This window comes from Schistocerca nitens, chromosome 2 (assembly GCF_023898315.1).
Source record: "Schistocerca nitens isolate TAMUIC-IGC-003100 chromosome 2, iqSchNite1.1, whole genome shotgun sequence".
In the NCBI taxonomy this organism is placed as follows: domain Eukaryota; kingdom Metazoa; phylum Arthropoda; class Insecta; order Orthoptera; family Acrididae; genus Schistocerca; species Schistocerca nitens.
Window position 1 is genome coordinate 664016067 of NC_064615.1, and position 13755 is coordinate 664029821.

Sequence of the window (13755 nt, forward strand, 5' to 3'; positions counted from 1 at the left end):
TGGTTCTGTACTTCAAAGAGGCCTGTAGACATGTGTTCATTTCAGCTGGGTTACATCAGTGTCACACAGAGATTACAAAATCAGCCCAGGAGCAGATAGGGAATCAGATCACAATTTAGTAATGATGAAGAGTGGACTTAGACTTAAGAGGCTCTTTCAGAAGAATCAGTACGGAAATAAGTGGGATATTTAAGCACTGAGGAATGATGAGGTGTCTTTGATGTTCTCTGAGGTTGTAGGTACTGTTATAATACTACAATAGGCAGTTCAGTTGAAGATGAATGGACATGTTTAAAAAGAGCAAACAGAGAAGTTGGGCATAGAAAAATAGGCACAATGAGCGTATCTGTGAGGAAACTTCGAAGAACAGAAGCTAGAATTTATTTGATCGTGAAAAGAAGGAAATACAAGAAGTTCATGAAAATAAAGGAATGCAGCCTTGTAAGTTACAAATGAAACAAATTTAAAAGCAGGGAAGTAAAGATAAAAGAGCTGCAGGAAAAATGTGAAAAAAGTTTTGTGAAGGGCTAATTCAGCATATAGAAAAGTAAAAACAACCGTGGTGAAAACAAAGGCATAAACATTAAGAGCGCAGTTGGAATTCCACTGTTTAAATGCAGTGAAAAAGGAAATAGGTGGAAATATTTCATTGAAGGTCTCTACAAGCATGAATGAGCTGTTAGATGATTTGGTGGAAGAAATGGGAGCTGTTGTGGAAGGAAGAAAGGCCTGTGCTAGTCTGCTTGTTATGTGCTCCCTTCTCCATCTGTCGTATGCTCTTTGCTTCCAAGGTAGCAGACTCCCATCACTTTGTCTACTTCACGATCTCTAATGCTGATTGTATTATCATACATACTGTGTATCACCTGTGCACACAATATTACATTGCCAAAAGCTTTTTGTACATAGACAAATCCTATGAAAGTGTCTGGATTTTTCTTAAGTCTTTTCAGTTCACTCTCAACCCATACTGCATGATCACTAGACTGATCATCCCATTCAACAGATCCAGCAAGTCTTTCTTACTTTCACTACAGATGATAATGTCATCAGTGAATGTTACCATCAATACCCTCTAACCCTGAAATTCAGTCCCACTCCTGAACCTTTATTTTATTTTATACTCTTCGATGTACAGATCGAACAGTAGAAGAGAAAGGCTACATCCTTGTCTTATACTCTCTCTAATATGTGTACTTTGTTCTTGGTCTTCCAACCTTATTGTTTCTCTTGATTCTTAGACATATTGTATATTACATGTGTCTAACTGTAGCGTATACTTATGAAAATCTTGCACCATATTACATTGTCGAATCCTACATATGTATCTTAACATTTAAGAAAAGTTGTGCTTGTATTTGATAACCCCACCATCAGAACTGCCTTTCTAATGTCTTTACCTTTCCCGAAGGCAAACATTGTCATTTTACAGATCCTCAATTTTCTTTTTCATTTTTCTGTATATTATTCTTGTCAGAAGCCTGGATGCACAAGCCATTAAGCTGATTAACAGTTCTTGCACTTATGTGCCCTTGCTATCATCGGGATTATGTGGATGTTATGATTCCAAATCCTGATGATATGTCTTGAGAATCATATTCTACAAACCAACTTGAATAGTCATATGGTTGCTACTTCCCCCAACGAATTCAGAGAAATCTGAAGGAATTCTTCCTTCTGCCTTATTTGACTAGAAGTCTTTAAGACTTTTTTTTAAAAGTCTGACTAAAGTAACACTGGATCCTTTGTCATCTGCATTGACACCGATCGAGGTGACACAGTGGTTAGTACACTGGAATCGCATTCTGGATGACAGTTTAAACCTGTGTCTGGCTGTGCTAATTTAGGTTTTCTGATTTCCCTAAATCACTTCAGGCAAATTCCTGGGAAGGTTCCTTTGAAAGGACTTGGCCAATTTCCTTCCTCATCCTTGGCACAATCCAATCTTGTGATCCGTCTCTAATGCCCTTTATGTCGATGGGACGTTAAACCCAATCTTCCTTTCTACCTTCCACAACGGCACTCATTTCTTCCACCAAATCATCTAATAGCTCATTCATGCTTGTAGAGACCTTCAATGAAATATTTCCACCTAATCCCTTTTTCACTGCATTTAAACAGTGGAATTCCAACTGCACTCTTAATGTTTATGCCTTTGCTTTTGTCACAGGTTGTTTTGCCTTTCTATATGCTGAATTAGCCCTTCACAAAACTTTTTTTTCACATTTTTCCTGCAGCTATTTTATCTTTGCTTGCTTTTCAATTTGTTTCATCTGTGACTTAATAGGTTGCATTCCTTTATTTTCCTGAACTTTTTGTACTTCCTTCTTTTGGTGCTCAAATAAATTCTTTCTTCTGTTGCTCAAAGTTTCCTCACAGATACGCTCATTGTACCTATTTTTCTCTGCCTAACTTCTCTGTTTGCCCTTTTTAAAGATGTCCATTCATCTTCAACTGAACTGCCTATTGTAGTATTACAATAGTATCTACAACCTTAGAGAACATCAAAGATACCTCAATCATTCCTCAATACTTAAATATCCCACTTATTTCCATATTGATTCTTCTGAAAGAGCCTCTTAAGTCTAAGTCCACTCTTCATCATTACTAAATTGTGATCTGATTCCCTATCTGCTCCTGGGCTGATTTTGTAATCTCTGTGTGACACTGATGTAATCCAGCTGAAATGAACACATGTCTACAGGCTTCTTTGAAGTATATAACCACCTCATGTGATTTTTAAACAGAATATGCACTATTACTGGTTGAAATTTATTGCAGAGCTCTACTGGTTGCTTTAGTCTCCCATTCCTACAACTGAGTCTATACTCTCCTGTAAGACAGTCTTCAGTTCTTTCCCCTAGCACAGTATTCCAGTCTCCCAATGATTACTAGATCACCACCTCTCTTTACATATTTAATTGCCCTGACAATATTCTCATATATTTTCCACACCAATTCATCTTCTGCTTGTGACATCAGCATGTTTACCTGCACTATTGCTGTTGATATTGGTTTTCTGTCATCCTGATTAGACCAACGTTATCGATGACCTGTTCATAGTAACTCACTCTTGCCCATCCTTCCTCATCACAGCAAATCCTACTCTCATTATATCATTTTCTGCTGCTGTTGATATTACCCCAGTGTCTGATCAGAAATGCTTTTCTTTCCATTCCACTTTCTTGACCTCCACTATATCTAAACTGAAACTTAGCACTTCGCTTTTAAGATTTCCTAGCTTACTTTCCACATTCAGATTTCTGACAATGCATGCCCTAACCCACAGAATGTTATACTTTCACTTGTTATTCAGTCTTTATCTCATGGCTACTTCCACCTTGGCAATCCCCTGCCCGAATTCTGGATGGGGGACTAATCCCAAATCTTATGCTCAAGGAGAGTTTGCCATGGTACTTTTTCAATTACAGACCATCTGCTCTGTGGATACACATAACATGCCTTTAACACTGCAGTTTCTGTTGCCTTCTGCATCCACGTGCAATTGATCATAACAACTTGTTTCACCTTTTAAGGATAGTTTTCCACACAAAGGCCAAGAATGTGGCCTGAATCTACCTCCACTCCTCCGGCCACTCCGGCAAGGCCGTTGACAGAACAAAGCTGACTCCTCATACTGGAAGTCTTTGGCCACGATTTATGATGCTTTTATTCAAAATTTAAGCAATGACTGGGCTTGAACCCAGGATGACTGATTACCTCTACATCACTGTGACCTGCATAAGGATCTTATCATGAAACTAATATGACAATCCATTCTGCAAGTGTAAACAGAATGAAAGAAAGATATATCTAAATTACTGTGCATTGTATATGTAAACAAACAGAGATACAGTAAAGACACATCCACTTTTTGCAAGAGGTTTACAGTGTTGCCACAAACTTTTTTAAACATTATTCAAATACTCAACCACTTCAGGGTCTCCCTATCATAAATTAAAGATCTGTTTTGTTGCAGTTGATTAGCAGTGCACACAACTTGTACTCTGGTTTTGATTTCTCTCATCTAATTTTTGTTATGTTAAATACACAACAATGCCAAAATTTACTCACCTGTTATACTGTATAAACACAAGATTCCAGATTTCAAGAACATCTGGATCATCTTGATTAACTAAGTGAGCTGCATCACGGCCACCAATCCGATCAAAATGCAGTTCTGAACATGGGCCACAAGGTCCTGTCTCTCCCATTTCCCAAAAGTTGTCCTTCATGCTTCCTGGTAGTACATGACTGGGTGGAATCCTGCAACAAATGAAAATATCACTTACTGAGACATTTCAACAAGTTACAAAGCCTCATTTGTTACAACTGTATTGCCTAAAATCCTGTAACCAGTCAGCTGTACAATGGTCATTAGGTGTGAAAATGTAGTGACCAAACAAATGAGAATACTTGTGTAACATAGTGCAATGTTGGGTCACAGAAACGAACAGAATTGGCAAAGTGGTGCTATGGAAAGAGCCTAGCAGAGCTGTTGAACGTCCACCAGCTGCACATTCTGCTACACTTACACCCATTCCAAACACTGCCATCACTGAAATTCAAACCAAAGACTCAAATCTGGTCCTGCACTTTAGCCGGCAGGAGCACTGGACCTTTGCAGATATACAGAAGCAGCAGACAGTGCATCTTCACACTGCTAGTGGGCAATGGGCAAACAGCATGTCACCAAAATCAGCTGTGGCTTTGTCTGGAGGATCAACTACCACCACCCCCATGTGCACCTGTATCACATCAGCACCAATCACACCCAAGCATTCCAACTTTTCCAATAATCATTCCAGCCAATGGACCCCCTCTGGTCCTTTGTCATGCCCTGCACACACTCAAACACACAGAGCACTCACCAGCTGATTTTTCAGCTCTTTATATGATCTTCCTCAGTTGGAGCCAAGAGAAGGCCTGCCACAGGAAGTGCAACCAGAAGGTAAGCTGGTGCCACTGTGGCACATTCACATCCACACCTTCTGGGAGCCAGACATCAAAACATATCCTACCCTGGAGCTACAGTGGTTGACACCCACCACTGAGCTGCGGCACTTCCAACCAGGTCAGAGACACCTTCACGAAGGCCACTTCCAGCTCAACAGTTGCAGCCCCGGTGCTGGAGTGATCAGCACCAGCCACAGACTTGCAGCACATCTGACCAAAGTGGAGCCACCTTCACAAATGCCATTTCCTGTCTAACTCCCCAGTTCCCGCCAACAAGGGGGTATGATGTTGCATTGGGTGTTTACCACGGTATTGGATGGCAATGTGTGGTCTGATCAGGAGCTACAACTTGCTATTATTTAATCGTGCTCATCTTATTATTTCTGCATACTTGCTAATATCTTATGATTGAACTTCTTTTCTCGAATTGCTGCAGTTTGTCTTGGAAATTAGGAGCAGAAATCCAACATCCATTCTTGAAATAAGTACCATGCTTCTCGTAAACATTATATCATATACTGTGCTCTTGTTTACAATGACCATTGAGTCCAAAACCGCTTCATTATTAGGAACACCACAATTACATTAATAAGGACTGTGTGCAAAATATGTTCTGTCTTAGTCCACAGATTCTAACTGAGGGATTATACAACAAGTTTTCTCTTGTTCCTGTGACGTCACAGGCAATGTCACAGCTGCTCTTCCTCCATGGGTCGCATCATATCTCTAAGGCAGGGCAAGTGATACGCAATAAACTGCCCAACCACGGAGTACTACAAGAATGGTGTGACATTTATCATCATAACGGCTTGCAGACATGCTGCATCTATCCATTTCATAATATACGTGCATAAATAAAACGTACATCCAAATGGTACAGTATACTAATTCATTACAAAATTAAACTTTTTTTAATGACAATCAGTACTCACTGGTTCTGAAAATGCTCGTGCAATGCTTCACTTAACCAAAGTGATATGTTACACTACAGGAATTTCTGGCAACATCGGATTCAGCACAGCCCAATGCCTCAGACATTATATTCCTAGAGGAAACTCAGCAACAGACAGATCTGGAGCATCGCAGCACCCATCCCAACTGTCGTCTCCCCGAGGCAAGAAGAATGCGGTAACACACTCATATTGCAACCATTCACAGGCCAGAGCCTCCATCACGACACGTGTCTTCCACGTGAAGTAAAGACTAATTGAGTTGCCATCACTGGTGTGGGAACTGCCAGACGGAGAGTGGATGTCGCCTCCACTTCTGCAAGGCGGCCAAGTGAGCCATCATTAACATATCACCCACACCTTCATTAAGTTCATTATGGGGCCAGCCACCAGCCAGCGGCACCATCAACCCGGGGACTGAGGTCTGCACACTACGGCACCTATCGATGCCATCACAGTTCACCGAGACACCAATCGCTGACATATAACGAGGAGCAGAGACCAGTTAATCCATTCTGGCTTGCAATTTTATGATAATTACCAGGATTCTGCTCTCGTGAACTGGATTTTGCTACAATACTAGATACTGCTTTCAGCTGTGCTATTTCAGACTTGTGATGTAAATGCCTGTGCTGGATTGTAAAGTTTTGTGTCGTCATTAAACTGTTTGACTGTTGTGAGTACTTTTCTTGTGTGCTTGCTTACCACATAGCTATCTTTGAATAAAAGAGGGAAGCTGTGTCACCGACGTTCAACACCGCAGTGCATTAATGCAGCTATACATTCTAGAATATATTTTGGTAGTACGTCAGGAATCGTGAAACGTTAATTATGTTGCACTACAGTGAGAGTTCCATTGATTGGAAGAAAGGCATATAAAAGCAAAAGGAATCACAATTATAATATTTTGGTGTATCATCTTAAAATGAGAGAAAGGGAGGAAGGGAGGGGAGGGAGAGAGAGAGAGAGAGAGAGAGAGAGAGAGAGAGAGAGAGAGAGAGAGATATGGCAGCTCACATAGAACAAGCACAAGCTCAGATAGTGGAAAGATGGGAGAGCAAACTGGCTGTGTACTTTTCAAGAAAACCGTCACAGCATTTTGTTTAACTGATTAAGGAAATGGCAGAAATCCTAAAGTTGGAAAACAAACAAATATTTGATTGCTCTTTACAAATACAGATCCAGTGCACCAGTAGCAGGATACGCAAGCATAAATTTACTTTTTGTACTAGTTTACATTAAGCCTCACTTTTCTACACATACACATTCGCATTCCTGTTATACAATGGACTGATGATACACAACAGGGCATTACACAACAAATACATTACTGGAGGTGTAGTATGTGATGAACTTCAAAACTCTTAAAAAAACTTCGTATTTCCATGTGAAAACCTCTGGTTATTTTTACAGTTATCACACATTTTGGTTTTCATACACCACTTAAATGCAGTCTTTATTTTCTACGCGTAATAAGCTTCAAAAAATATTCATGCACATTTTAATATATTACTGTTGCTCCTGCTGCTATCTGCCAGTCAATGACTTTTTTTTCAGTAGGTATGATTGTGTTTTGGTCTTATCAGCCAATTTCCTATTTGCTCACAATTTTATACAAAGTTTTTTCTTTCTTATCAATAGAAAATTAGATCACAGTGGGAACTTTTAATTAATTTGTTGACCACAAGTCTCTCTCTGCAATAGTACCCAACGTGAACACTGATTCTGTCCAACACTGCACAGATGTTTCTACTAACAAAACTTTTAAAATTATTGTTTCTTGCATTAAAACACATTACCCCAAATTTATCCAAATCTGTCGACACTCCTCATCTGGTGCCAATCCAGCTGCTGTATCTCCTCCAAAATACGTAACATACAAACGATCTGCTGGTAGATTGTAGACAGTTGTTAACAGCTCCCATGCCCACGTGCAGATTTCTTTCTGAAACATAGTGCATGTAAAATTGGTGTATTGAATGCCGATGATTCAAAAGAATTAGTTCTATTAAAATATCAAAAATACATGTATCTTAACTTACAGTAAAGGTTAATTTTTTTAATAAATAGTGTTGACTTTGTTAATAGTGTTCTGGGTTAAATGTCATATCTGTCATGTACTCAATTTATATTTAGGCTGTTTTCCAATTAGTTTCAACTAATATTCATTCTTTCTTCATACACAGCAGCACTCACTCATCAGAGATGAAAAGACACAGAAAATTTCATTTCCATATACACAATTCAGTGTTTCAAACATTTTGCCATTAGAACTGATTGTGGGAGACACAGCTGAATGCAAGTTTCAGTTCATTTTATACTTCATTAGAAGGTTTAAGAAAACATTAACATCTGGAATCACCCGAAATGATTTTCATAGCATTGTGTGATGGAATTACCGCGATATCAGTTTATATTTGATCTACAGAATCTTCTATTTTGTATAATCCACTTCACAGGTCAACCCTCACATTAACATGACAAACTTTTTGGCAGATTTTCTAATCATAATGTTGAATATGCTTATAATGAGGATGTTCTTCAGATTTCTCTTGAGACATTATGTTTATAACAAGTACAAAAAAAAACCATCACAATAATTTCAACTGTTAATAGTGTGCCAGTGAAAATGTACAAAACCAATATAAACCTGTTTTGAGATTAATTTCATTATACAGATTGTGCCATAGAAGGGGAACATTGGTAATCAGACTCAAAGTTTCACATTTCCTGGAATTTTGTTCGAGCCAAGTGAGTCAGGTCAACAGTACAGCATACTTGAGACAGATGTACTTACATGACAAGTAAACTGAAAGAAATTGGCACAATCTCTCAATGGAAAAATTCTTACAATTATTTTGTTTTAATTATAAGCAATATTCAACAACTTTTACGTCCCAGTCAGACACTTTTTTACATATTTGAATCAAATACAAATAAATGAAGACATGGCATTCAAAAGCAAACAGGTAGTTGTTAACATTTTCAGTTTTTTCATTCATTATTAGAATTACTTCACAGAAGTTACCTATACACCATCTGTAGCCAAAGGGACTAACTTCAATAGAAACCTGCACACAGTGTACAGTATTAATATGAACTATAATCATATACTGTTAATTGCATCAAAGGGAAACTTGATAAGACTGAAGCAATAACTTATGAGGCAGAAGCTTGTCAGTACTTAGCTTCAGCGGGCGAAATGTATAGTACCCTCGACACACACACACACACACACACACACACACACACACACACACACACACACCCCTAAAGGGGACACACTAACTAGCTTTCAGAACTAACAGTTCATTCATTTGGGAAAAGGGAGGGATACGTTTGGGACACTTAAAAAGAAAGGCAGGTCACTTGGTCTCCAGCCAGTGTGTGTGTGTGTGTGTGTGTGGTCTCTTTAGCTACTGTTTCATTGTTGGAGTTTCCCACAGTTCCACTTAGATAGTTTAAGTGTTTAACTTGTCAGACATTGCCACACTTGGTTGTGAGTGATGCCAGGTTTCAGCTCTTTTGAGGCTACATATTGTCTCTTATCATAAGAGATTCTGAGTCTGATCTTGTTGGCAGTATCGAAACTTCTTAATGGTGTGGCTTGCTTCTTCAGGAGTCCAGGTAATTATTGCTAGATCATAAAAAAAAGCAAAGCACTTAATGTCTACTTGTTTATATTTTGTTCTAATGTTTATTCCAGGTATTTTTTTTCTAAAATGTCTGATATTGAGTACTAGGTTGAACAGGAGTGGAGACAGTCTATTACCCTATCGTACTTCAGTTCAAATTTGAAAATGACCAAAGATTTTGCCCATAATTTTATTGCAGAGAATATGTCTGACAAGATGTTTTATTAACACAGTTCTTTTGTTATCCACACCGTATCAGAGGCTTGCAGAGTTTGTGTGTAGATATAGATACAGATGTAGATGTCAACGCAAGTGAGGGAGAAGGCATTGAGATTCTGGGGGAATTTGGATAGTATGTACTCACCCTCTGTCCAGATCACGAAGATGTCTTCAATGAACCTGAGCCATTTGATGGGTTTGAGATTCTGGGTGGTTAGGACGGATTTCTCTACATGCTCATGAATAGGTTGGCATAGGCTGGTGCCATGCATGGGCCCATTGCTGTGTCATGGATTTGTTTCTAGGTGGGCCCTCAAAATGGACATAATTGTGGGTGAGGATACAGTTGGATATGGTGACCAGCATGAACGTTGTAGGTCTGGAGTCAGCTGGGTGCTGGGAAAGATAGTGCTGAATAGCAGCAATGCCATGGGCATTACGGATGTTAGGATAGAGGGAGGTGACATCAACAGTGACGAGCAAGGTGCCAGGTGGTAAAGGAACTGGAACTGTGGGAAGTTGGTGGAGGAAATGGTTGGTGTCTTTTATACAGTTAGGTAAGTTATGGTGTGGCAAAACAAGTGCTGTATCATTTGAGAGAGACAGTGGTGAGTGAGTGTGCCGTGAGTTACCCCAGTTCACTGCTACTAGTGCCATGTCGTCACATACCTGTGCGTAGCATATAAGTATTGCACCATAATCTAAGAATGAAATTAAAAATTGAAGTAGCTTTTCCAAGCTTTGCCAACAGATGCTTCAGTACATTAATGTTATAAATGTTATAGCTCAGAATGATCAGAAGAAAAATTTCACTAAGTACATTGTTTTAAGTAAAAAACAAGTGGCACTAAATAATAAAGCTAGAAAGTCAAAAATTGTTCAGAATGTGCATACGTATGTCACAATTAACTGTTGTAAGTCTCAACTTGACCAGAGCAAAATTTTGATCAAAATCAACACTTTTACAAAATAATGAAGGCACTAAATATTAGATTCAGAAATATGAAAATTTGTATGAAGCTTCAGATTGATATAAGAACATTAACTATGTGACCCTATTAAGCTACCTTTAATAGTTTTCAAGTAATTTACTGAAAACTACATTTGGGACAAAATGTCCTTATTTGTAATAGATTAAGTATCATTTATATTAATGATAGAAAGTTCAGATTACATGCATTAATTAATAAAGCTTTAACAAGTTTCAAGACTTTGATGTAAATAACCATCAATACATAGTCTCCATTCTAAAAATTGTAGCCGGCAAAGTTTAAATAGAGTCGAGCTACAGCTTTTTCTGTAATTAAAGCCAACGTAACTCCATTCATACAAAAATTACGAAGATTCTAGATTGATACAAAACAATGTTATAAAATAGTGTGTGTCTAAGAAAGCGGCCATTTAGATGCTACTATATGGGCGTAGAACAGATAACGGCATATGTTCCGTTCGACTGTCTGCTGTGCTCATATTAAATATGGCCTGAGAGGCAGTGACATTCACTTCACACCCAGCTATCAATCAGTCCATGTCAGTCAAATGCCAGCATACGTGCTGCCTTTGCTGACATCACAGCCAGTCTGCAACTAAATGCATGTTTTCGGTACAAATAGGAAATGAGTTTTCGAGGACTATCCTGGATCGCTTAGATTTCACGGAAGTAATTGTTTGTGTGCCGCCCCTAATGTTAACAACACTGAGTGACAAGTGGTGAGATTATTTTCCACTTTTGTGGCAAGCAATTAACTTTGACGATTAGAAGTCAAGGCAAAAAGCCATTTAACTGGAACTATCTGTAGAGGTCGCCTCTGGACTGCTCATATGATAGAGACATCACCATCATCATCATCATCATCTTCGTTATTACTATTACTATTATTATCATGATTATTACTATGTTTGTGCATGTGAACTTTTACTGAATACATTAGCCAGTTAGAATGCAAATCTTTTATTTATGAAAATCATAGTGCCTGATCCCGCTGAGTAAACAGAGAGTAAAAACCTTTCTTTCAGTGAGTACAGGAAGAATGTGAACTGAAGACTGAAAACTATGGTCAGTATGTTCTCCACTGATTTCTGGCTGACCACAAAAATAGTTTTCAGGCTGTCATAAAAGATGGCAAAACTTTATAATATTTTCTTATATTCCACCTGCCATCCCACTATGGCTAACACACTGAAGGTGTTGTGTCCACAAGAGTAGAGATGCTCTCAGTATGGCACAGTAATCGGCCACAGTGGGGCATCCTGTGTGGTTGGGTTTATGGAGTTCAAGAAGCATGCACAAGATAAGTGTGTGGGGAGTGGTAGGGATGAGGAGAAAGAGTCGGGAGAGAATTTCTGGGATGGGCCTTAGTTTAATGAGGGACTGGAGATTCTGTTGGATTTCTGGAATGGGGGTCAGTGTGGCACGGTTTATGGATGGATGTGTCTGACTGCTGGAGGAGTCCCTCCCCCAAGCAATCCCCGTGTATATTTTCCATGCTCTCCTGTGGTACACATACTTGTTGAATCTCAACCTTACCAACCTCCACCCCTTCCCTCTTCCATTACTGCAACACGCGTGTATTAACCTCTCCAAACCCAATTACATCTGCTGTTCCCTCTGCCCAGACATAGTGACCCACTAACCAGCATCCCACTATTATTGTATTTTGATTTATTTTCTCTTAAATCTCACTGTGTTTTTGCCATTCACTATCAGGCCTACTTCCTAAGGTTTGACTATTTTCTACCCGCGTCCTTAATCCATTCTGTCATCGAGTTTTTTGCATGTGATTTTGTGTGCTTCAATGAGTCATTCCCACGTATTTTACTTAGTTTTATGCATTTTTTTCCACTATGGGTTTTTGCTGCTTCTATCTGCACCAATACAGATAACCCCTAGCCATAATCCAGTCCCGCATACTGTTCCTGAATTGTGCCTAGCTCTGGACTCCCTCACCCCCCTCCACCAAATGGCCTGTCCATCAAAGTACCAATCTCTATGCTCAACACCACTTCAAAAAACTCTCATATTTGTATGCCTCTTACTTCTGCCTTGACTTCCACTATCCTCCAGCTCTGCAAGAGCCTAGAAACCTCTCACACATCCCCTAATAGCCAACAAACATGGAATTACAAACTTACTACTCGTACCACACCCTCAGAAACTCCCCACCACAACCATAGAAAAACCCAAAACCTTAACAGACCAGAAACATACTTGTCAGCCTATCCTCCAAAACCCCTAGTCCCACAGAAGTGTCAGTCCTTTCCAAAGTCCTTTCATTTTGCTCTATTCCCAAATTCAATCATACTGGACTTGTTAAAGACATTTTCTCCTTCTCCCAGTTCCTACAGTGGAAGTACTTTTTCACCACCAAACCTAACAATCACACTCAAACAAAAACCAATAATGAACCTTGCCTTACTCGGTTCATTTCTTCATCCAACCATAGTCCACCCCAACTACCCTCTAATACCCCTTTAACATCCCACTAATTTTTAACCTCAGACCTTGCCACACCATCATTACTTAAATCCCGCAACACTGAAACCAATCTTACATCCACAAAAAGAACCACAATCCACCACCTAAAAACTGATCCTGACCTAATAACCCTACCTGCCATAAAGGTTCCATCACTGTGGTTTTGATCCGCAGGGATTATCCGGCAGAAGGACTCCACCAGGTGTCACATTCGTTTACCTACTAATCCTGCCACAGTGACCCCATTCCAGAACAACAGGAACTCCAGTCTCTCCTAAAATCCTCAAGTTTATTCCAGAAACTCTTCCCACAGAAAATCTTTCTTCTCACCCCTATTACTCCCCCACACTCATACCTTATACATGTTTCCCAGAGTCCATAAAACCAACCACGCAGGAGACCCCACTGTGGCTGATTACTGTGCCCCACTGAGAGAATCTTTACTCTCGTGGAGCAAAACTTTCAGCCTACTACCCACAACCTAGCCTCCTATATAAAAGAAAGCAACCATTTCCTCCAC

The 13755-nt window shown here is 39.4% G+C and overlaps 1 protein-coding gene across 2 annotated transcripts in view; it reads right to left on the bottom strand.

The window, feature by feature from the left end:
• Nucleotides 1–13755, bottom strand: part of LOC126236775 (alanine--tRNA ligase, cytoplasmic) — a 205355-nt gene that overhangs the window by 163097 nt on the left and 28503 nt on the right. For both annotated transcript variants that reach the window (XM_049946353.1, XM_049946352.1), the window contains exons 4-5: nt 7706–7851; nt 4075–4266 (exon numbers count right to left, since the gene is read on the bottom strand). In XM_049946353.1, coding sequence (XP_049802310.1) covers nt 4075–4266; nt 7706–7851 — 338 coding nt within the window. The remainder of the gene's footprint in view (nt 1–4074; nt 4267–7705; nt 7852–13755) is intronic.